The sequence below is a fragment of the Gracilinanus agilis genome, chromosome 5 (assembly GCF_016433145.1).
Source record: "Gracilinanus agilis isolate LMUSP501 chromosome 5, AgileGrace, whole genome shotgun sequence".
Taxonomy (NCBI): domain Eukaryota; kingdom Metazoa; phylum Chordata; class Mammalia; order Didelphimorphia; family Didelphidae; genus Gracilinanus; species Gracilinanus agilis.
The window spans coordinates 110,199,682-110,224,852 of record NC_058134.1 but is presented as its reverse complement, the minus strand read 5'-3'; the positions used below and the strand labels follow the sequence as shown (position 1 = coordinate 110,224,852).

At 38.5% G+C, this 25,171-nt stretch overlaps 1 protein-coding gene across 1 annotated transcript in view; it reads left to right on the top strand.

Moving 5' to 3' along the window:
* The first annotated feature begins 954 nt into the window (after positions 1-954).
* Positions 955-25,171, top strand: part of TBXAS1 (thromboxane A synthase 1) — a 250,491-nt gene continuing 226,274 nt past the window's right edge. The window contains exon 1 of the mRNA XM_044678622.1: positions 955-1,043. Within this exon, the coding sequence (XP_044534557.1) occupies positions 955-1,043 (89 nt within the window). The remainder of the gene's footprint in view (positions 1,044-25,171) is intronic.

Here is a 25,171-nt window from a genome sequence, read left to right as displayed (position 1 = left end):
GGGTGGGAGGGGGGGCAGGAATAGGAAATGTATTTACAACACCCTTTAAAAAAAAAACCTTCCCTTCTATCTCAGTATCAATTCTAAGATAGAAGAGTGGAAGGAGTTAGGCAATTAGAGTTTAGTGACTTGCCTAGGGCTCCACAGATAGGAAGTGACTGAGGCCAGATTTGAACCCAGGTCCTCCCTACTCCATGCCTGACTCCATCCACTATGCTACCTAGCTGTCCCCAAAACACATTTTTAAGATCAATCTGCACAATTAACATTTTTCCTAAAATTTTCTTAAGTCTAGACAGTCAGTAATATAAGTCAAGTCCTGACACAGCATTTGCTAATTTCAGAAGTATAATTATTTTCACTGAACATTTAACAACTGGCTCTCTCAACCCAGAACAAGCCATACCCAGTGTACTACCATCTCAGATCCTTCCTAGAACCATAAAGACACTTGGAGAATTCCTACACACCTCCAAAGGTATTTCAGCTCTACAGAGCCAGTAAATGTCTTCCAATTCTATCAGGCTGTGGGAGCACCCCAGGACCCTTCCTTTTGCTGATTGCCTGCCAGGCTAGACCTTCCTGACTCGGGACTACATGTGTAGATGCTGGGCTGCGGCTGCTCAGAGCAGCTATGTAAATATTTATTTACAGAACAGTCATCAAGAGAATAGAGAGAGATGCTGATTCATTGCCTTACCCTGAAACCCTCTCTTTTCCCTCCCCTTCCTTCCTCTTTAGGAGGGAGACATTCTGAGACCACATCTTAGAACGAAGTTGGCTTGACAGAGTCTCGTTTGTCTGTTTCCGCCTTTATGGCCGATCGCCTTACTGGTAACTGCAGATAGAACTTTGAGGCATTCTCTCCTTCACAGGGGGTTCCCCAGTCTGTCTGTCTCCTGGCCCCCAACAATAACCAGTCTATGATCTCTTTTCTGCTGAGGTTGAGGAACAATGGAATTCTTGAAATTCTTCAGATTGGAAGTGAATGGCACCATGGTGACAGTGGCTCTGGTACTGGTCCTCCTAGCCCTTCTGAAATGGTAAGTAGAGTCAACAGGTAATTGCCAATTAACCAGGGTATACCCATTTTCATTCCCATGCTCTGTGATTCCATAGAAAATGTGATGGATTTTGAGTTGGAGGAATTAGGTTTGAATCATGACTTACCTACTGCTCATGTGACTGTAGTCAAGTCACTTAGCCTCTTTTGGCCTCAACTATTTCCTCATCTTTAAAATGGATAAGATGGCTTTAGATCTACGATTCCCCATAAATCTTGCTGGTATTGACATGGTTTATATGTGGTTGTTTGGGTTTTTCTCCCCAACCTAGTGGAAGTAAAGAATTGATGTAGATAGACCCCGAATTAAGAACAAACGATCAGGTTAATTGTTGCTGATTTCTTCAGTTCTAGGTAGTAGTAGGAAAAGATGGTGATTGAGAGGCTTGAAGAATAACACATTTGAAAGAGAAGTAAAAAGATGCAAACTGGAAATATCCAAAGGATCTTAGTAACAGTCTCTTCTTTGGAACCATTGTGTTCTCTCACTTCTTGCTTCTCAGGGGCCTCTCCCTATTTTGGTTCCTCATCCCATTCTCCCCCTCATTTCCAGCTTTTAAAAACAACTGGTGAATCAGGGGAAAATAGAGGCTGAGCTCACCCTTTGAGTTTAGAAGAGGCACAGATGTTGCAGTCTCTGTCCATCTATGGGCAAAGTGGTTCATTGAACCTCATGAAGCTTGATCGGAAGTGGGAGACTGCTCCCATCATAGCTACTCTTCAGGCACTTCTTATAAGGCAACTAAGGGGCCATTAGAAAGCTAACTCAGAGTAGTTCTTAACTCAGCAGTTATCTCTTGTTTGGTTATCAGAGACTCCCAGGAAACACTAAATCTAGGCATTATAACTCCTTTAGGCTAAAGTCACTAAATCCAATCCAATTCGGTCCAATCCAATCTGACAAGGACTTATTAAGTATCTCCTATAAGTGCGGCACTGTTTCACCATGGGAATACCAAGCCAAGCCAACAGAAACCGATTCTGTCCTCAAGATGCTTCTATTCTACAGAGGGAATAAAATAAGTAAATAAGTTAGTATCTGATTCTTTGTCTATGGTTGTTTGGTTCACCTACCACCTACCCTTGAAGTGTGTGTATACATACATACATACATATATACATACATGTATACACGCACACACAGAGGTATCCCTTCTACATTGTTGGGGTTAGGGGTGAGGTGCTCCTGTGATCTGGAAAATCCATGTAGAATTTTTTGGCCTTCCCTTCATACAGAGAAGTCTACGTTTTTTCTTTTTCTCTTTTGGGGTGTTTACAATACCTTATTGTAAAATTTGGGTTAAGTATTTGGTCATTGGCTAATGGAGGTCGATGTTAAGAAACCTCTATCATTCTAGCCTTTGGGAGGCATCTGCAGGCTTTCATATTCTTTTTGCATACTTTAACTTTTATGTATTTTAACTTTAAAAAGGAAATCGTATATGTTTTTGGTAATAAAAGATGTTGATATTATACAATAAATTACACATATTTCATGCATTTCTGAGATTCTAACCTTTTTCTGTGTCATCTGTTGGCCTTTGAGAAACTCTCCAAAAATTCCCATTTAATTTCTTATGCCAACCACAATGGAGAAAATTGTGATATGGAAGGGATACCAGTGTGACTACATATATATGTCTGTATATGTATATGTATATATACACATGTGTGCATAAATGTATATGTATGCATATGTGTGCATATATGTATGTGTTGTGTGTATGTATAGAGACACATACACATACATGTATAAAATTTAAAGAGGAAGGGGAGAGCCCTAAATACCAAGGGGGAAAGTCTTCTCATAGGACATGGTGTTTGATTAAAATCCTGAAGGAACTTCAAGATTCTAAGAGATGATGCTGAGAGGGGAGTGCATTTCCAAGCATGGGAGATAGCCTGGGCAAAGGGATAGCAGTAGGAGATTGAGCTACCCCATTTTGCTAATAATCTCAGTTACTCCACTATTTCCGGTCTTCATAGATAAAGTTGAAAAACAGTGAAAAGAAATGAAAAATAAACTATAGTCAGGGAAAAATTTCCACTTCTGCTCCTGGTGGGAGAAATGCTATTCTAGATAGAAATTCAGGAAGGCAGACGGGAAAGTAATGTACTGTGTATGGTAAGGCATCATTTTCTTAGAAATTTAATAACTCAGAAAAACTCAAAGCCTTTCAAGTCCTCATCTTGTTTGGCATTTTTTAAAACCCATACTGTCTGTCTTAGAATAAAAATGGTGTATCAGTTCCAAGGCAAAAGAATGGTAAGGGCTAGACATTTAGAGTTAAGTGACTTGCTTGAGTCACAGGGCTAGGAAATATCTGAGGACAGATTTGAACTCAGGACCTTGTATCTCCAGGCCTGATTCCATTCACTGAGCTATCTAGCTGCTCCCTAGTTTGGCTTTTTAATTGATTTAATTATCTTTTGAATTCTGCATCTCAATCAACAATGTATGACTTAAAAATCAAGATTTTTTTTTTTTTTTTTTAGGGGATAGCTGAGTGGCTCAGTGGATTGAGAGTCAGGCTTAGAGATGGGAGGTCCTGGGTTCAAATCTGGCCTCTGACACTTCCTAGCTGGGTGAAGTCACTTAACTCCCATTGTCTAGCTCAGTGGTTCCCAAACTTTTTTGGCCTGCCGCCCCCTTTCCAGAAAAAAATATTACTTAGGGACCCCTGTCACATATCACTGCCCCCTTACAGTTATTCACCACCCCCAAATGCACCTGTGGCCATCACTGCCTCCCTGGATCGCTGCAGCACCCAACAGGGGATGGTGGTGCCCACTTTGGGAATCACTGGTCTAGCTCATACCACTCTTCGGCCTTAGAATCAATACACAGTATTCTAAGTATTGATTCTAAGGCAGAAGATAAGGGTTTTAAAAAAAGATTTTTTTGAAGGACTTTTCTTTTTCTTACTCTGAGTCTTCATAGCAATCCTTCTTTGATGTCACATTCTGGCATGGCTCTCACTTTGGGTTCTTAAGGACTATGTTAGCATTGAAAAAAATTTGGTAGGACTTACCAAGCTGTAAATGCTCCTAGTGTGGTCCTGTTAATGGACTCCACCTGTCTCAATCAGTCAACAAGCATTTATTAAGTGATTACTAGGTGCTAAGCACTGTAGGATAGAAAGACAAAAGGGAAATAGTCCCTGTCCTCCAGGAGCTCACCTTCTATTACAATGTCTGCTGTCTAAAGGCCAGCTGAATGAATGGAGGCACTTACGACCTGGTTGGCTTTGGCAGATGAGTTTTTTAGCCACAGTAGCCACAGGAGTAGAGGGAGGACCTGCATAGGATGATGAAATTTTGAAAGGTTGAAGTAAACATTAATGTTAAAAACAAGGTTATGATAAAGCAGTGGTTCAATTCAATTTAACAATCTTTTATAATGTTCCCAATATGTGAAAGTCACCATAAGAGTCACCGGTGAAGCCAAGACGAAAATGAAACAGTCCCTAGCTTCAAGAAGTTTATATTCTACTTCGATGTTCTATATATGTGTCAACACAGACTATGCCTACAAAGTCCTTCCAAAAAAGAGATTGTGATGACAACTTTGAGGCAGATCAGAAAAGGCCTTGTGTAGGAGATGGCACTGGAACCATGCTTTGAAAGGAAGCTATGTGAGATGGAGGTGAGGAGAGGGGACATTCTGGATGGGGGGAGGCGGGGAACGTTTGTTCAAAGGCACACAAGGAAGTGGAAGGTGAGCTCGAGTCTATGGGGGAACAGCTTGTAGGTCAGTTTGCCAGGAACAAATAGTTCATGAAGAGGAGTTCTCAAAGTGTGGCTTATGTGGGTATCCAACATGGCCCTGGAACTGGTTTCATGGTACTAAGGTTTTAACCTCCTTAGGCTTCAGATTCCTCAGCTATGAGTTAGGGAGTTAGATGAACTCTAAGCAGTTCCCTTCCATCTCTGAACTGATAATCCGATGACGGTCTTATACTAAAACCTTGTCTATAGGACTGTGAGTTCCCTAAGAGCAGGGATAAGTTTTTCTTTGCTCTTCTTTCTATCACTATCACTTTAGTATAGTTCTTGGCATATAGCTGGTGCCTAATAAATGCTTATTTATTGGAGTCCATATTTGGCATGAATAAGATAGTCCCAAGTGCTAGGAACTTGGGTCATTCCTGCTAAATGAACAAAACTCAATATTCCTGCTAAATCAAAATTTATATGTAAATGTTATATGAAAATAAATCAATAAAAATCAACAAAATAGAAACAAAATCAATGAAAGCATTAATTATAACCAGAGAATAGTAAAAGAGTTAAGAATACTACCAACAGGGGAAGCTAACTAATACAGTGGATATCAGAAGGACCTAGGTTCAAATCTGGCCTCAGACAGTCCTAGTTGTGTGACTCTAGGCAAGTCACTTAACTTGTTAAGCCTCTACCATTCTTCTCTCTTAGAACTGATACTGAGACTTAAGGTAAGGGATTTTTTGTTTGTTTGTTTGTTTTAAACCCTTAACTTCTGTGTATTGGCTCCTAAATGGAAGAGTGGTAAGGGTGGGCAATGGGGGTCAAATGACTTGCCCAGGGTCACACAGCTGGGAAGTGTCCGAGGCCGGATTTGAACCTAGGCCTGATTCTCAATCCACCGAGCTACCCTGCTGCCCCTTGTTTGTTTGTTTTTTTAAAGAACATTATTAACAAAGTAGTGGAGGAAGTTATGCATTTGTAATCAGTCATGAGGTTCGATTGTGGAGCAGTGGAGTAAGAAAGCAACACTAAAGATTATAGTTGTTATCTGGGAGGCAACGATGGTCAAGCCCAACAGTTTTAACAGCCCTGGAGGAGCAAGTCCTAGCTGTGGGTCAAAGCTGGTGGGACCCCCACTTGGGTTACAAGTTAACTCCAGAAAGCACAGCCTACTTTACAGGGTATGAACAGCACTTTAGATAGTTAAAAAAGAACAGATATCATTTCACACAAAACAAAGCACAATTAGTTGTCCTGTTCTTTTTGGTGAGGTATTACGTGTCCACTTTTGGTGAAGAAAAGGAACCAGTAGTAAAACTCACCATCTCAAATGTCTCTCCACAAATGCTCAAATTTTTAAGCAAAGAACATGAGGACCAAGAAGGCCAAATATGAGGAGGCCACCGGACCTCATCAGGACCAATGACACTTGGTGGGATGAAGCCCATGACTGGACTCTGGCTCGGGAGCATCATCCCTTAGTCAGAAGAAGCAGATTAGACAAAAGAGGGAGAACCTCATTGAATATTTAGCAAGTTTACTCATGGGAGGAGACGCAGGAACAAGAGGTGGGGCCAGGAAGGAAGGACAATACGGTAGCAGCAAAAACGATTTTGTCACTGGAATATACTCCAGACCCCATAAATGAGAAAAAGGAAAGAAATGAGGAGCTTGGGAAATAAAATCATAAGCCTGGCACAAAAGCAGGGATGGAGAACTTCAATGATCCAGATGGAGGCAGCAATGTGGTACAAAGGATACAGCACTGGACTTGGAGTCAGAAAGATCTAAGTATGAATCCTGGCTCAATTATTTCTTAACTGTGTGACTCTGGGAAAGTCACTTAACTGCTCAAGGGCTCAGTTTCCCCAATATGCAACATGGGAGGAATAATAGTATCTTGCACATAGAGTTATTGTAAGGATACAATGAGATAATGTATGTAAAGTACATTGCAAAGCTTTAAATGATATATAAATGCTTGGTATCCTTATTATTTTCTCCTAAAGCTTATACTATCTTTTTTTTGTGTGTAAATGTATGTATATTTGCATCCACACTCACATGGCAGAAACAGAATAGCTAATAATTTCTCTCTCTTTTAAAAATTTTGTTTTTTTAAACCCTTACTTTCTGTCTTAAATGATGCCGTGTATTGGTTCCAAGGCAAAAGAGCAGCAAGGGCTAGGCAATGGGTGCTAAGTGACTTGCCCAGGGTCACACAGCTAGGAAGTGTCTGAGGCCAGACTTGAACCCAGAACCTCCAATCTCTAGACCTGGCTCTTGATTCACTGAGTCACTCAGCTTCCCCCAGCTAATAATTTCTGACCTGCCTTAGTGATAATTACATCCTTTAAGAGGTGGAAGAACCAAATAAGGAGAAATTCTCAGGATTCGATCTTCATTAACAAGGAAGAACTGGTTGCTAGAATAGAAATTACAGGAACCCTGAGATGAAGTGACCCCTCTTCCTTGAATCTGTTACAAAGAGAAGAAATTCAAGCCTAGTTTGACATGTACCCCTAAATTCTGGGAAAGCATATTTAAAGTGTTCAGAGGAAAACTAGGTAGTATCATATTGATTGAAATTCTACAGAGGAAGTCAGCTCAGGAGGGATAGAAAATCGCCAAGAATGAAATTCCAGAGAGTGAAGAGGAGCATGATATGGCCAATAAAATTAGTATTCGAAATGCTAATGCTCACAATGAGCTGGAGTTGGTGGGGCTGAAGCTATGGTCAACAAAACGGATTTTTAAAAAGAGCTCTATAGGAAGAAAAGGAGGAGCAAAAAAGGGAAACACCTTGGTGCTTGGCTGGATAGAGAGAAGGAATTGCTGCTCAGTTCTTACTTTGCCGAGGAGAGTAATCTTTGCCCTGGAAATAATATAATATAAAATTATAAAATCCCAGAATCCACAGGGAACATAATCCTACTATGTGTGAGATTGGATGTTATGGGAAAGGCAGAATAGAGCTAGTCAAGGATGCGTAGAAGTTTCCAGCATAGATGATTAATTGAATGGAGATGAAATTTACAGAAATAGGAACATTAGTAGATGATAGTTTGGGGAGAAAAATAATGAGTTTGACTTCTAAGTTGCAGGTTTGACATGCAGATAGACAGATCAGACAGACAGAAATTCAGGACTAAGCTTCCTTTTATGGTATTTTTTCCCCACCAAGAACCCCCTTTATTCCTGTTTCTATGGTACTTTAAGATTTATGATGTGATTTCCTTACAACCCTTCAAGATAAGTCACTCTTCATGATCTATTTGAGGTTTTCTTCACCAAGATACTAGAATGGTTGGCCATTTCCTTCATAAGCTCGTTTTATAGATGAGGAAACTGAGGCAAGCATTATCATCCTCATTTTATAGTTGAGTAAACTGGGCCTGAGAAATCAGCTGGAAGGGATCTAGTCTGCCCTAACTCATTTTACAGATGAAGAAACCAAGGCACGAAGATATTCAGTGAATTTTCCAAGGTCACATGTATAGTAAGTAAAAGAGCCAGAATTTGAACTCAAGTCCTCTGACTTTCAACTGCATCATTCTTCCTCTTTAAAAGCAAAGAAAAGTTAATAGGAAAATAACTGGACTTAATCCGAGAGGTCTCTGCTCAGGTCTTGACTCTGACATTTAATAATCGCATGACAAATCATTTAACCTCTGTGAATCTTGGATTCCTCATTTGCAAAGAGAAAGGGAGAACAGTTAACTTTATGCATCTGGTAGGAAGAAGATGCTTTATAAAACGTAAAGCATTGCATAAATGTGAGCTATTCTTCTATGTTGTGTTATTCTGCCAAGGGATTTTATTTCAGTGTTTGCTTTACGATTCTGTTATCAGCCTCTATCTCAACTTCTCCTTTCCTGAAAGTCAGTCTGACCATGTCTGGCATAAATTTAGCCTCTGTCTGGGTCTCTTTGCCACTTTTCCCCTACTTCCTTCTGCCAACCTTCCTCCATTTCTTGACACTGATGGTTTCAATGTCCAGAACATCTCCTCAAGCAGGAGCTAAGATATACATACAGACCCTGACTATATCATGAAAGGTCTTGAATGACAGCCTGAGAAAGTTGGACTTTATCTTTAAGGCAGTGGGGAGCCACTGAAGGTTTTTATCTGGGTAGTAACATCTTTTAGGAAGATAAATATTCAAAAAGATTAAGAATTTGAGAGAGGCTAACTTGACAATAGTGTGAAGGACTGGTGGGAAGGAATAGAAATCACAGATGAGAATACCAGTGAAGAGGCAGTAGAAGTAATAATGACCTGAATTACAATTGCAGAATCATAGAATTTTGAGCTGCTTAGGAACTTAGAGTTCATTTTGTTTAAACTCTTTGATAAAAAAAATATGTATTACAAAGCTTTCTTGTTTTGACATCATAGTCATTTCCAGATATGCCCACCCTGCCAAGAGCCCTCCCTTTTGACAAAGAAAAATGGCCACTCAAAACCAATGGATACAACAAATCGTTCTTGACAGCATAGGCAACATTCTATACTGGTAGCTCCCTCTTCCTGAGTAGCAAAAGAGATAGTGTATTTCCTTGCCTATTCTTGAGGAACCACATTAGTCATCTGAGGGATTTGGCTTCCTTTTAGTGTTCTTTTCAGTTACATTTTTGGTGTTGTGGTGCACATTGCTTTCCTGGTTCTGCTTATATTGTTATTGAATTATTTTTAGTCATAGCCAACTCTTTTTGACTTCATTTATGGCTTTCTTGGCAAAGATACCAGAGAAGTTTGCCATTTCCTTCTCCAGTTCATTTTACAGATGAGGAAACTGAGGCAAATAGGGTTACGTGATCTTGTCTAAAGTCACACAGCAACTGTCTGAGGTCAGATTTTAACTCAGAAAGATGAGTCTTCTGGGCTCCAGATCCAGCACTCTATCCACTAAGCCACCTCCATCTCATGTGTCTGAATTTCTTATCATAACAACTTCTCACGCACAATAATATTGCATTATATTCATATACCATAATTTGGCCAGTCATTCTGAATTAATGGGCATCCATTCATTTTGTTTCTAGTTTTTTTTGCTACCCCAAAAAGTGCAACTGTAAATACTTTGGTATTATGGGACCTTTCAGTTTTAGATCTTCTAATAATTATGTGCTCAGAGTTGGATTGGTGGGTGTGTGGACCTTTTTTGTATGACTCCAAAGTGTTTTCGGGAACACAAATCACTCATTTTACAAATTTATAAACTGAGGCTAAGACAACTTAAACAATTTGCTCAAATAGGTAGAATTGGGAAGAGGGAGTGAGAATAGTAAGAGAAATGGATGCACAAGGCAATACTAGGGGCAGCTGGGTGGCTAAGTAGATAGAGAGCCAGGTCTACATTTAGAAGGACCTGGGTTCAAATCTGACCACAGACACTTCCTACCTATGTGGCCCTAGGCAAGTTAGTTAACCCTAATTGCCTCATCCTTATCATTCTTCTGCTGAGGAACCCATACTCACATTTATTTTAAGACAGAAGGTAAGGGTTTAAAACAAAAGAGAGAGAACACAGAGATTGATACACTGTGGCACAATTGAATGTAATGGACTTCTCTACTAGCAGCAATGCAATGATCCAGGACAATTCTGAGGAACTTATGAGAAAGAATGCTATCTACATTCAGAGGAAGGACTGTGGGAGTAGAAACACAGAAGAAAAACAACTGCTTGATCACATGGGTTGATGGGGATATGATTGGGGATGTAGATTCTAAATGATCACCCCAGTGCAAATATCAATAATATGGAAATTGGTTTTGAACAATGATACATGTAAAACCCAATGGAATTGGTCATTGGCTCTGGGAACTGCTCTGGGGGAAAAGGAAGAGGAGAGGGAAAGAAAAAGAATCCTGTAACCATAGAAAAATATTCTAAATTAATTAGTTAATTAAATACATTTTTTTTTAAAAAAGAGACAGAGAAAAAGAATAGTAACAAAAATTGATAGAACTTCTCTCTTCTTCTCACTTCATCCTGCAGAACAGTAGGGTCTGTACGAATATATTCTTAGACCTTCCACAGATGTCTGAAACCACAGATAGAAGCAAACATTTGATAACTCCATATATATGTTCTCGTTCTCTCTCTCTCTCTCTCTCTCTCTCTCTCTCTCTCTCTCTCTCTCTCTCTCTCTCTCTCTCTCTCTCTCCCTCTCTCTCTCTCTCTCCTTATCCATTCCCCAAGATATTTTAAGTGAAAGCGAAAAAAAGTGAAAGCAGAAGAGACCATCAGAGGCAGATCTCCAGGCTTAGTGGTTGACAGCAGATAATTTGAAAAAGTGAAACTGCCCTCGAGGGGGCCCTGCTGTTGGCTCTTCTCTTTTGCTCTATTCTCTAAAGAGGAGGCCCTTTCCCTTGCTTGAAGTCACTCTACCAATGTGTTTGTTCAGGTATTACCTGGAATGCTCTCCCTCTTCGACTCTGCCTACTAACTTCCTGGTTTCCTTTTAGCCCCAATTAAAATCCCATCTTTTACAGGAAGCTTTTCTAAACCCCTCTTAATTCCAGCATCTTCTCTTTGTTTTTGTTTTAAAATCTTTACCTTCTGTCTTTTAATTAATGCTGCATAACAGTTCTAGAGCAGAAGAGCAGTATAAGGGCTAGACAATTGGGGTTAAGTGACTTGACTAGGGTCACACAGCTAGGAAGTATCTGAGGCCAGATTCAACTTCAGGTCCTCCAAACTCCAGACCTGGCTGTCTATCCACTGAGTCACCTAGTTACCCCAGTCCCTTTGTTAATTATTTCCCATTTATCCTGTATTGTATTTAGCTTGATTTGTATCTGTTTGCAAGCTGTCTTCCCCATTCGATTGTATAATAGGACCTTGTTTTACATGACCAATAAGTTCCAAGACTCTTGGCTCAAATGGAAAATCATGTATAATGGCAAATTCCATTATTCAATAAGTGTTTCTTATATGAACATACCTAGACACTTTATGACTTTTCTTCAGCTTATCAGAGCTACCATTATCACTACTCTTGTACTTTGGGGCCATTATTAATAACTAAACGGCATTAATGAAACAAGGAGAAGCACTGCTCTGATGTGAACACTGCTTGTTAAAAGCCAAAACTGTAGACAAAGTGATACTGAAGCGAATGATTGGGGCAAAACAATGTAATGATTCATACTAACTTTTGTCAGAGTGAGAATGAACATGATTGGGCCAATTGCTTTGAGGCTTTACTCCACTTGGGAAAATGGCACCAATTTAGTGTGTAATTTAAAATGTTTATATTATGTATTTTTCTGTCTTTAGCTTTCTTAAATGTCAGTCAGGTATATCTGAATTTGCATGTGCTGAGTTCTTGTAAAACAGGTCCTACTATAAGTTCATTAAGACTAGGACTGTCTTTTTTGTATCCATAGCACTTAGCAGAGCCTGGCACTTAGTAGGTGTTTAATAAATGTTTACTGATTGATTGATTGATTTGTTTCCTCCTATCTTATCTGGAAACTTCTCTCCTTTCTCCCCTACATCCCGTTCTTTTAGCTCTTCCCCCTTCACCCCTGTATCTCCCCACTCTTTTGATCTCTCTTTAATTACCAACTCCTTTGCTGCTTATGGTGAATGAAAAATATTCATTAAGTGCTGACTACGTGCTGAATAACATGCCAAACACTAGAGATAACAAGTAGAAAAAATTAGATAATACTCCTCTCAAGGAGCTCACTTTTTAATTGGGGGAGACAGCACATAAAAGAAAGTTGGCTATGGGCCTCGAACACCCTAGTGCAAATATCAATAATATGGAAATGGATCTTGATCAATGACATGTAAAATCCAGTGAAATTGAGCATTGGATATGGGAAAGGGGAGGGGGAGGGGAGGGGAAGAAAATGAATCTTGTAACCATGTAAAAATATTCTAAATTAATTTTTAAAAATTTCCCCCCAAACTTTCTTTGTATCTCCATTGCTTAGCTCAGTGCCTGGCAGTTACTAGGCATTTAATAATGCTTGTTGACTTGAAAAAAAAATTTTCCCCCCAAAAAGAAAGTTTGCTGTGGGCCAGAGATATATTCTTAACCAAATAAGGGATAAAGATAATTATAAAAGATGCACTAGATCATTTTGACTACACGAAGCTGAAAAACTTCTGCACAAACAAAATTAATGTATTTAGTTGAAGAAAGGAAGTAGCCAAATGGGGAGAAAAACTTTTGCATAACATTTCTCAGATAAAAGGTTTGGTATCCAAAATATACAGACAATTAACATATATGCACATGGATATGTCTTATGTGCATGTGTGACCAAAAGTCATTTTCCTGTTGGGAAATTGTGTGGCAAGTCATCCAAGGATCTGAACAAACAATTCTCAAGAGAAATACAAGCCATTAATAACCATGAAAAAATGCACCAAATCCTTATAAGAGAAATGCAATTCATAACAACCCTAAAATTTGGTAAAAATAACAAAAGATGGGAATATTCAGTGTTGGAATTGCTGGGGGGTAGAGCTGTGAAACAGTACATTATTTTGGAAAGTAATTTAGAATAATGCAAGTAAAGTGGCTAAAATAGCCACAACCTTTTGACTCACAAATTCCCCCACTGGGAATCCCAGGGAGGTCATTGATATATTTTTTTAAAAAGTCCTCATATTCTCTAAAATATTTATAGCAACCCTTTTTGTGGTATCAAAGAACTAAAATCAGAGTAGATGCTCATTATTTATAGAATGGCTTAGCAAATCATGGTACATGAATATAATGAAATATTACTGGGCTGTAAGAAATGATGAACCTGATGTATGTAGAGAAGCATGGAAAGAGTTACATGAACTGACACAGAGGGAAGTCAACAGAACCAATAAAATACTATGCAAAATGGCTAGATGATAACAATGAAAGTAGAGAGCACATGAACCACAAAAACGATTTTTAAAAATTGCAAAATTTAAAAGAACAAGCATGACTACAAAAAAAAGATATTAGAAGATACTTCTCCCATTCCTTTGTAGAGGTAGGAGACACAAGATTATGGAAAGTGCATATATTTCCAGATGTTTTTGAAGTATAGATCAGTATTGATGAAGTTTTTTTCCCTTCTCTTTTTCTTTTAAAATCATTCTTTGTTATAGGAGATGACTATAAGACGAGGTGGGGGATAGAGGGGAATCACATAAAAATAGAAATACCAGTAAATTTTATTTTTTAAAAGTTTAGTTGTAGAGGGAATGAAAAAGCCCCAGAATCTTAAGGATGCATTGTAAGGCAGGTACAAGATTCAGGAGTTCTTTGGTTAAGTCATTGAACACATTATAGTGCAAAAGATCTGAAGGTAATAGAAGTAAGGATGATGGCAAAGCCTCAAAGACTTTAGGAAATAGCAGCAGGGCAGATGGTAAAACCATGTGGTCCTCCATCTCTCCAGAAGAAAGAATTAGTGACTAGCAGCTCATCCAAGACACTTGAGCCATCAAGCAGTTTGGATGGGTTCTTGGTAACAGGCTGAGAGGAAGGTGAAATTAAGGAGAGAGGATACCCCCAGTGAAGATGAGCCACCTTCTTGTCCAGTCAACCCAGATAGGTTCTGGGAAAGGACAAAGGGGAGTAGTCACAGTTCTCCTCCATCCTTAAAAAAGATCTTTCACTTGATCTTATCATCTCCTTCAGTTATAGACTTATATCTCTTCCTTTCACAGCCAAATAAGAAAAAATAATCACATTTACCACCTTTACTTTCCTATCTCCTTACTTCTATCCTGACCACTCAACTAAAACTAGTCTCTCCAAGCTTACCAGCTCTTTCTTAATTGCTAAATTTGATTGCCTTATTTTTAGGCTTCATGCTACTCAATTTCTCCATAGTCTTTGATGCTACTGGCCACCACCTGGATATTCTTTGTTCCCTTTGGTTCCATAACATTGCTCTCTCTTGATTCTCCTCCTATATATCTGATCACTTGAATGCCTTGTTGGCTGAAGTACTTTTTGTGTTGATCAACATATTTGGGTAATTGGTAAGATGTGTATTGGTTTTAGTTCAGAAATATATTCCCTTTGTTTGAAATCATTTTTATGCATATAGCATTTTGTGCCTTATAACACCCTTTCACTCTCTCCCTCTAAGTATAGGTGTCCCTTAAGGCTTTGTCTTGTGCTTTCCTCTCTTCATATATATAGTCTTTCTTCTGGTAACCTTATAAACTCACAGCATTTCAATTATCACCTCTACGCAGGTGACTCCTAAATCTACGTATCCAGAACTAATCTCCCTCCTGATTTGGAAGGCCTAATTTCCAGCTGCCTACTGAACATATCCACCTGGATGTCTCCTCAGTATCTCAAATTCAATGCATTTATCAGCAGAATTATTAACCGATAAACAGAACCACCCAAAAATAATCCTCCTCCTTCTCCTCCAAACTTTTAATTTCCATTCATTCTCCCTCAACTACTATATCCAATAACTTGCCAAATCTTGATGATTCTACCTGCATAACATTTTTATTATCTGTTCCCTTCCTCCCTTTGGTATAATCAACACTCTATTTCCTGCTCTCATCACCTTTCAATTGAATTATTTCAACAGTCCTAGCTGACCTTCCTTTTACATTCTCTTCCCAGCCACCACATGGCTGAAAAAATGATTTTCCTAAAGCACAGATCTGTCCATGTTACTCTTTGACCAAAGATCTTTAATATTTAGTGGCTTTTCATCTCTTCTAGAATAAAATGCAAACTCCTCATGTTGACACTTAAAGCCATCAGGAGTCTAGCTCCAACATGCCTTTCTGGACTTATTTCCCATTACTACTCTTCCTCACTCTGTATTCTAGTGAAAATGACCTAAAAACCATTCCCTAAAGTGCGTATTTCCATCTCCTGCCTCCATAATTTTCCATTGACTTTCTCCTATACCTACAATGTACTTCCTCCACATCTTTGCTTCTTAGTATTCTTAGCTTCCTTCAAGGCTTATCACCCACTACGGACCCTTCTTGAGTCCCCCCTAATTATGTGTTCTTTCCTTCAATTATTACTGTTATCTTTTACTTTTTATGTACATGTCAGAAAGTATGCGGCATAATGGATAGAGTTCTGGATTTGCAATCAGGAGTGTCTGTGTTCAGATCTTATTCTGATGCTTTGTAGTTGTGTGATCTTATGTAAATCTTTTAAATTATTGGTGCCTCAGTTTCTTCATGTTTAAGTTGGAGATAATGCTTATAATATCTATAATACTCACTGTATGGTAAAGTTAAGAACAAATGAGACAATGTGCATAAAACTCTTTGCAAACTTGAAAGCCTTTTAAAAATATCAACTATGGATGCATTTCTAAGTTTTAGAAGATAGATTTCTTTGTTGTCCTTATATCTCCAGTTGCTCTCATTGTCCCTTGCAAATAGTAGATTCTTAATAAATGTTGGTAAACTCTAATCCAAATTGTTTGATTAAATATGGCAGCTAGAAATGAGAGACTTGGAGAGGGAAAGAATAATGGTTGGGAAATGAAAAGAGGCCTAAAGTGAGGGTAAAAAGAGTCCAAAAAAAGAGATGTATAAGAGGAAGGGGGGAGGACAGACTTAGAGGGAGAAAGAAGTCCTGTGAGCTCTTTGGTAGGTATTTTAGGAAGTAAATTCCTCCTAGTTGTCCCTGCCATTCCCTTAAACTTTGGTGACCAGAATAAGTTATCACTACTTATCACTGACCAGAAAAATATTGATTAGGAGATTCACCACTATTCACAGCTCTTTAATACCTCTAATCTGTTCATCTTAATAGGCTCTGCTCTGAATAGGACATAGCCACAGCACCCTGCTAAGGAGGAAATTGGTCTTTGGTTATATTCTTTGACAGGTTATACCTGTCACATCTAGTACAATAGCAGGCCAAATAAAATTACACTGAATCTTATCCCTTGCCTTATATAATAGCTGGGCTCCTAGAAAGTCAAACATATCTAGAATTTTTGCTAATCAAGCTTTATTTTCCCTGTGACAGAGGACTACAAAGCTAGTATCTCAGTCATTCATGAACAGTTATTAAGAACCTTCAGGGTGCTAGGCACTGCGTACAAGTACAAAAAAGAAAGACGCCCCTTGCCTTCAAGGAGCTTGTGCTGTCATAGGACCATGATGGAGTTTAGTAGAAAAGAGTAAAGCTGGTGGGAAATGAAGAGATGGTTGGCCTGGCCTGAGAACTTTCTTTAAATGGAGTCTTTGGGAAGAGTTCTATGCCCCATCTCCAGCTGTCTTGTCAGAGGGGCAGAGGATGCTCAGGGTCCTGATGAGGTATGAATCAGTCAGTAAACATGCTAAGCCATAGGAAAACAAAAAGAGACAAAAGACAGTTCCTGTCTGCAAGGATCTCACAATCTAATGAAAGACTATTCAAGTTCATGCAATCTTGAAGACTGATGAGTTTCCTGGGGTCATGGTTGAGTCCAGGCCAAAGAGTACAAAGCTAGTGGGAAATGAATGAATGTCTGAGGAAATATTTGAAAATTAGCTTTCCTGACTCCAAATTCAACACTTATCCACTGCATTGCCTAATACCAAGTGTTGGACTTTGGAAACCCTATTGATTTCATCACTGTAGATTTTAGTTGTATTGTTAAGGAAGAGGATGACTGGCCTAGAAATGATTGATTAAGCCTGTGAAATGATCAGCAGAAGTAGAGACAAAGGGTTCAAGTAAGAGAGACTTGTAAACCTCTTGTGAAAATGTCCCCCAAAGAATTGATCTTATATTAGTTGAAAAACTGTTATATGGTGAAAAGTCTACCAGACACAAAGCCAAAAAAACCTAGGGTGGAGACCTGGCTCTTAATTCTTGATACTGTTTGATCCTGGGTAAGTCCCTTAACCACATAATGACTCAATTCCTCCATTTGTAAAAAGAGGAGAATAATATTTGTACTATCTATATCCCAGGGATTTTTCTGAGAAAAATCTTTTGCAATGCTTAAAAAGAGAAACATTGTGGAAGGGTTGTGGCAAAATTGGGACACTAATGCATTGCTGGTGGAGTTGTGAATTGATCCAACCATTCTGGAAGGCAATTTGGAATTACTCCCAAAGGACTTTAAAAGAATGCACACTCTTTGATCCAGTAATACCACTAATAGGTTTGTATCCCAAAAAGCTAAAAGAAAAATGGGAAAGGTTCTGTTTGTACAAAAATATTTATAGCTGCACTTTTTTTGCGGTAGAATACTATTATGCTATACGAAATGATGAATTGATGGATTTCTATAAGAACTGGAAAGACCTACACAAACTGATGTGGAATAAAATAAGCAGAACCAGGAGAACATTATACTCAGTAACTGAAACACTGTGGGATGATCAAATGTAATTGACTTTGCTATTAGAAGCAATGCAATGATCCAAGACAATTCTTTTTTTTTTTTTTTTGAAAAGTTTTATTTAACTAATTGACTTAACGTATTTTTCCATGGTTACATGATTCATGTTCTTTCCTTCTACTCCTCTCCTCAAACCCCTCCCCCCCAAATAGCCAACAAGCAATTCCACTGGGTTTTACATATGTCATTGATCAAAACCTATTTCCATATTATTGATATTTGCATTAGAGTGATCACTTAGAGTCTACATTTCCAATCATGTCCCCATTGACCCATGTGATCAAGCAGTTGTTTTTCTCCTGTGTTTCTACTCCCACAGTTCTTTCTCTGGATGTGGATAGCGTTCTTTCTCATAAGTCCCTCAGAATTGTCCTGGATTATTGCATTGCTGCTAATAGAGATGTCCATTACATTCGATTGTACCATAGTGTATCCATCACTGTGTATATGGTTCTCCTGGTTCTGCTCCTTTCACTCTGCATCAATTCCTGGAAGTCATTCTGGTTCATATGGAATTCCTTCAGTTCATTAGTCCTTTCAGCACAATAGTATTCCCTCACCAAGAGATACCACAATTTGTTCAGCCATTCCCCAATTGAAGGGCATCGCTTCATTTTTCAATGTTTTGCCACTACAAAGAGCACGGCTATATAAATATTTTTGTACAAGTCTTTTTCCTTATTATCTCTTTGGAGTATAACCCCAGCAGTGATATGGCTGGATCAAAAGGCAGACAGTCTTTTAAAGCCCTTTGAGCATAGTTCCAAATTGCCAACCAGAATGGTTGGATCAATTCACAACTCCACCAGCAATGCATTAATGTCCCAACTTTGCCACATCCGCTCCAACATTTATTACTTTCCTTTGCTGTCATTTTGGCCAATCTGCTAGGTGTGAGGTGGTACCTCACAGCTGTTTTGATTTGCATTTCTCTAATTATAAGTGATTTAGAATACTTTTTCATGTGCTTATTGATAGTTTTGATTTCTTTATCTGAAAATTGCCTATTCATGTCCCTTGCCCATTTATCGATTGGGGGATGGCTTGATCTTTTGTAGAATTGATTTAGCTCCTTATAGACCTGAGTAATTAGACCTTTTTCACAGGTTTTTGTTATAAAGATTTTTTCCCCAATTTGTTACTTTCCTTCTAATTTTGATTGCATTAGTTGTTTTATTTGTACAAAACCTTTTTAATTTAATGTAATCAAAATTATTTATTTTACATTTTTGTAATGTTTTCTAACTCTTGCTTGGTCTTAAAATCTTTCCTTTCCCGTAGATCTGATGGGTAAACTATTCTATGTTCACCTAATTTACTTATAGTTTCCTTCTTTATATTCAAGTCATTCACCCACTCTGAATTTATCTTGTTGTAGGGTGTGAGATGTTGATCTAAACCTAATCTCTCCCATAGTGTTTTCCAATTTTCCCAGCAGTTTTTGTCAAACAGTGGATTTTTGTCCCCAAAGCTGGGTTCTTTGGGTTTATCATGCACTGTCTTGAAGAGGTTATAATCCCCAAGTCTATTCTACTGATCTTCCCTTCTGCCTCTTAACCAGTACCAAATTGTTTTTTTTTTAATAATTTTTATTTTTTAGAAAAGTTATCATGGTTACATGATTCCTGTTCTTACTTTCCCCTTCACCCCCTGACCTCCTCCCCCCCACCCCCATAGCTGATGTGCATTACCCCTGGTTTTAACATGTGCCATCAATCAAGACTTATTTCCAAATTGTTGATAGTTGCATTGGTGGGGTGGTTTCGGGTCTATATCCCCATTCATGTCCTCCTCAACCCATGTGTTCAAGCAGTTGTTTTTCTTCTATGTTTCCTCTCCTGTAGTTCTTCCTCTGAATGTGGGTAGCATTCCTTTCCATAAATCCTTCAGAATTGTTATGGATCATTGCATTGCTGTTAGTACAGAAGTCCATTACATTCTATTTTACCACAGTGTATCAGTCTCTGTGTACAATGTTCTTCTGGCTCTGCTCCTTTTGCTCTGCATCAATTCCTGGAGGTCTTTCCAGTTCACTTGGAATTCCTCCAGTTTATTATTCCTTTTAACACAATAATATTCCATCACCAGCATATACCACAGTTTGTTCAGCCATTCCCCAATTGAAGGACATACCCTCCTTTTCCAGTTTGTTGCCACCACAAAAAGCGTGGTTATAAATATTTTCGTACAAGTCTGTTTATCTATGATCTCTTTGGGGTACAGACCCAACAGTGGTATGGCTGGATCAAAGGGCAGGCATTCTTTTATAGTCCTTTGAGCAGAGTTCCAAATTGCCATCCATAATGGTTGGATCAGTTCACAACTCCACCAGCAATGCATTAATGTCCCACTTTTGCCACATCCCCTCCAACATTCATTACTCTCCCCTGCTATCACTTTAGCCAATCTTCTAGATGTGAGGTGATACCTCAGCATTGTTTTGATTTGCATTTCTCTAATTATTAGAGATTTAGAACACTTTCTCACGTGCTTATTGATAATTTTTATTTCTTTATCTGAAAATTGGCTAGTCATGTCCCTTGCCCATTTATCGATTGGGAAATGGCTTGATTTTTTATACAATTGCTTTAACTCCTTGTATATTTGAGTAATTAGACCCCTGTCAGAGTTTTTTGTTATAAAGATTTTTTCCCCAATTTGTTGTTTCCCTTCTGATTTTGGCTATATTGTTTTTGTTTGTACAACAGCTTTTTAATTTAGTATAATCAATCATCCCATTCACATTCAGAGTTATAATTATCAGTTGTGTATTCCTCAACATTTTGGTATCCTCTCTTAGTTCTACCCCTTCTTCTTAGGCTATTTCCTTTTAAACCAGTGATTTGTTTTAAACCAGTAACCCTTGTCCCCCTCCCTTGATTTACTACCCTTTCTACCCCCTCCCTTGTTATTCCCCTCTTTTTATTTTTAAGGCCTAATGAATTCCCTCTCCCTTCTCCTCCCCTCCCTATTTTGACCTCCCCACTCCTCTGCTCCCCTTGGTTTATCCCTTCTGACTTTCTCAGTACGGTTAGATAGAGTTCTATATCTCAATGGATATAGCTATTCTTCCCTCTTAGGGTTAATTCCACTGAGAATAAGGTTTAAATATTACCTCTTAATGCTCTCTTCCTCTCCTTCTTATAATAGTATTCATCCCCTCCCCTTCCCATGCCCTCTGTGTGTAACAGAATATCCTATTTTTCTTATTCATTCAAGTTTCTTTTGGTGTCCTCTCCTATTCACCTCCCTCTTTCCCACCCACCCCCTTATCATCTTAGACCATTTAGTATTCCAACCTCTCCCTGTGAATAATTCTTCTAATTACTATAATAGTGGATACTATAATAGTGAATAGAGTTCACTACAGAGAATTACACATAACATTTCTCCATATAGGAATACAAATAATTAGATCTTATTGAAGCCCTTAAAGAGGCAAATTTAAAAATAAGAGTTTTCTTTCTTTCCCCTCTGTTTCTTATTTACCTTTTCATGTTTCTCTTGGTTTTTGTGGTTGGATATCGAACTTTCCATTTAGTCCTGGTCTTTTCTGTGCAAATATTTGGAAATCTTCTATCTTGTTGAATGCCCTGGAAGTATATAGTCAGTTTTGATAGGTAAGTGATCCTTGGTTGTAGGCCCAGTTCTCTTGCCTTTCTGAATATCATATTCCAACCCTTGCGGTCTTTTAGTGTGGAGGCTGCCAGATCCTGTGTGATACTGATTGGTGCTCCTTGATATCTGAATTGTCTCTTTCTAGCTTCTTGTAAAATTTTTTCTTTTACTTGGAATCTCTTGAATTTGGCTATTATATTCCTGGGGGTTGTCTTTTCAGGGTTTAGTGTAGAGGGCGATCTACGGATCCTTTCAATGTCTATATTGCCCTCTTGTTGTAGAACTTCAGGGCAATTTTGCTGAATAATTTCCTTTAGTATGGAGTCCAAATTTCTATTAATTTCTGATTTTTCAGGAAGATCAATGATTCTCAGATTGTCTCTTCTAGACCTGTTTTCTTGATCTGTCAATTTCTAGGTGAGATATTTCATGTTTCCTTCTATTTTATCAGTCTTTTGACTTTGCTTTATTTGTTCTTATAGTCTAGAGAGATCATTGGCTTCTACTTGCCCAATTCTTGTCTTTAGAGAGTGGTTTTCTGTGATATTCTTTTGATTTCCCTTTTTGATTTGATCTATCCTGTTTTCCAGCTGTTTGATTTTGGTCTCCAATTTGCTTATAAATTCTTTTGATTTGGGGGCATCTTTTTCAAATTGCCCAATTCTAGCCTCTAGAGACTGGTTTTCGGCTATAATCTTTTGGTTTTCCTTTTGAATCTGGTCTGTTTGGTTCTTCAAGGCTTCCAGCTGGTCATTTCTGGTCTTCAATTTGCTTATCAATTCATTTAATTTCTGAGCCTCACTTTCTAATTGAGAAATTCTGCCTTTTAAACTGTTATTTTCTTGCCAGATCCCTTCCATCTTTCTCATAATCTCAGATTTGAACTCTTCAATAGCTTGTGACCAGTTTTCATTTTTTTGGGAAGGTTTGGATATGATTACTTGTTTGTTCTCCTCTACTGTTTGCTCTGTTGTCTGGAGTTTTTTCCTGTATAAAAGTTCTCGAGTGTTAAAGATTTCTTCTTGATCTTTCTCTTCTGGGGTTCTTGTCTCTGGCTTGCCATTGTTAGCCCAACACCCTCTCAGCTTTATCCTCATGCCCAGGGTCTGTCTGCACTCTTTGGGCTCCTGAGGTCACAGGTCTAGTTGTTCTCAGGGTCAAGCCTCCTGGTGGTCCCCTTGCTTGTTCCTCTGCCCGAAGCTCCTTTAATGGTCTCAGGGCGCTGCTTCCCCAGTCATGCAACTCTCTGCTCTGGGTCCCCACACACAGTCCACACCTGTGCTCAGAATCCGCATCTGCAGTTGCGACTGAGCCTACACTCAGGGTCTGTGTTCAAAGTCTGCGCATTCTTTAGCCTCTTGGGGTCTTAAGTCTTGCTACTCTCAGGAACAGGCACTGGAGCTGCCAATGACTTAATGGATGCCCCCAAGCTTGCTCTAGGTCTTGTGTGCTGGCTTTGGCACTGCAGGTGGTGTGGGGGGGAGGGGGTTGCTCAGCTCGTGTTTTAGTGAGAGCTGTTTCACCCCTTTATAGCATGGAAGTGCCCTGATTCCACGTACCTTCAATGCTGCGCCCTGTTGTGGGGTCCCTTCATTCATCTGGATTTGTTTTTATGTCTTCTTGAGGAGTCCTATATGTTTTGGTTAGGAGAGGTTAAGCAGCTGCTTTTTACTCTGCCACCATCTTAACCTGGAACTCTACCAAATTGTTTTGATGTCCAGTACTTTATAGTACAGTTTTAGATCTGGTACTTCTAGGCCCCCATCCTTCACATTTTTCCCCATAATTTCCCTTGATATTCTTGATCTTTTGTTCTTCCAAATGAACTTTGATATAGTTTTTTTCTAATTCAGTAAAAATGTTTCTTGGTAGTTTGATAGGTATGGCACTGAATAAGTAAATTAATTTAGGTAGGATTATCATTTTTATTATGTAGGCTTGTCCTACCCATGAGCAATTAATGTTTTTCCAATTGTTTAGATCTAGTTTTAATTGTGTGGAAAGTGTTTTGTAGTTGTATTCATATAATTGATCCAGGACAATTCTGAGGGATTTATGAGAAAGAATGCTATCCACATCTAGAGAAAGAACTGTGGGAGCAGAAATCCAAAAGAAAACATACAATTTATCACTTGTTTGCATGGATATATGATTTGGGGTTTTGGTTTTAAACAATTATTACAAAAATGAATAATATAGAAATAGGTTTTGAGTGATAATATATGTATAACCCAGTGAAATTGCTTGCCAACTCCAGGAGGGGGGAGGGAAAAGGGGAAAGGACAACAAAAATCATATAACCATAGACAAAAAATTAAAAACATAAGAGCAAGGATTAAGTTGAGAGAGAGAGAATCAAACATTGCCCTGAGGTAGACTTCAGTTCAATATAGAGGGAACTGTTACATTTGTAAGCATTACTATTGTCATTCTCTCTCACAAGGCCAGCTCTCAGTCCTCTGTTTTTCTGACTTCTGCTCAATAACATTTGAAGGACATTTGCCACCATTGATGGCAGTTTTATTTCTGAGCTAATTACATGCCATATCTGAGGTTTTTCCATGATCAATAGAAATCTCATATATTCTCAATGGATAAGTTAGAATGTTAAGGCAATATTGTACAACAAGGCACATTTCAACCCAATATTTGGCTCCTTTAACTCTGAAGCATTTATTTATAGTTGTGTTGGTTGATATTGATACATATCCAGGCTTTGACTCTATGATGCTAAATATGGTAAAATTGGAAACAAGCCATCCAGATGTTTGGGTAAATTTTTTAAAAGTTTATTTGGCGTCTGGTATTTTTTGGCAGAACCAAGACAGAAATTGTAGAGAGGCAAACTCAATACAAAGAAAAGCTTACTAACAATTAGAATAGTTTTGAAGTGAAATAGGTTGTCTTAGGAGGTAGTGAGTTCTTTATCACTAGAATTCTTCCAATAGTACTTGGTCAATCACTTGTTTAGGATGCTGAAAAGGGAATTCCTGCTTAGATTATGGATTAGAGTAGATAATCTCCTAGGTCTCTCCTAATTCTGAAATTCTCTGAAATCATACCTGTTTTCATAAAACAAACAACAAATAGGCTATTCCATGATTTCAAAATTCCATTTGACTCACTTATTTCAAAATGGCTCTGGATTCTCATGGACCCAGGTTCATATCTTGAGGTGTTTTATGAATAAATCACGTCTTTGTGTTATTTTCTTACCCATATCCAGGTAAATCTGGGAACTTCTAAGTTAACTAAGGTCCAGGTATTCAGTGACTCACCAGGTTAGTAGATGCCAGAGAAACAACACTGAAACAGTCAGACATTTATTTAGGAGAGAAATGCATATTGAGCAATAGAAAGTAACTACAGCCAACATTCCTGGTAAATACAATCTCATTTTCCTATCCCTGGGAGT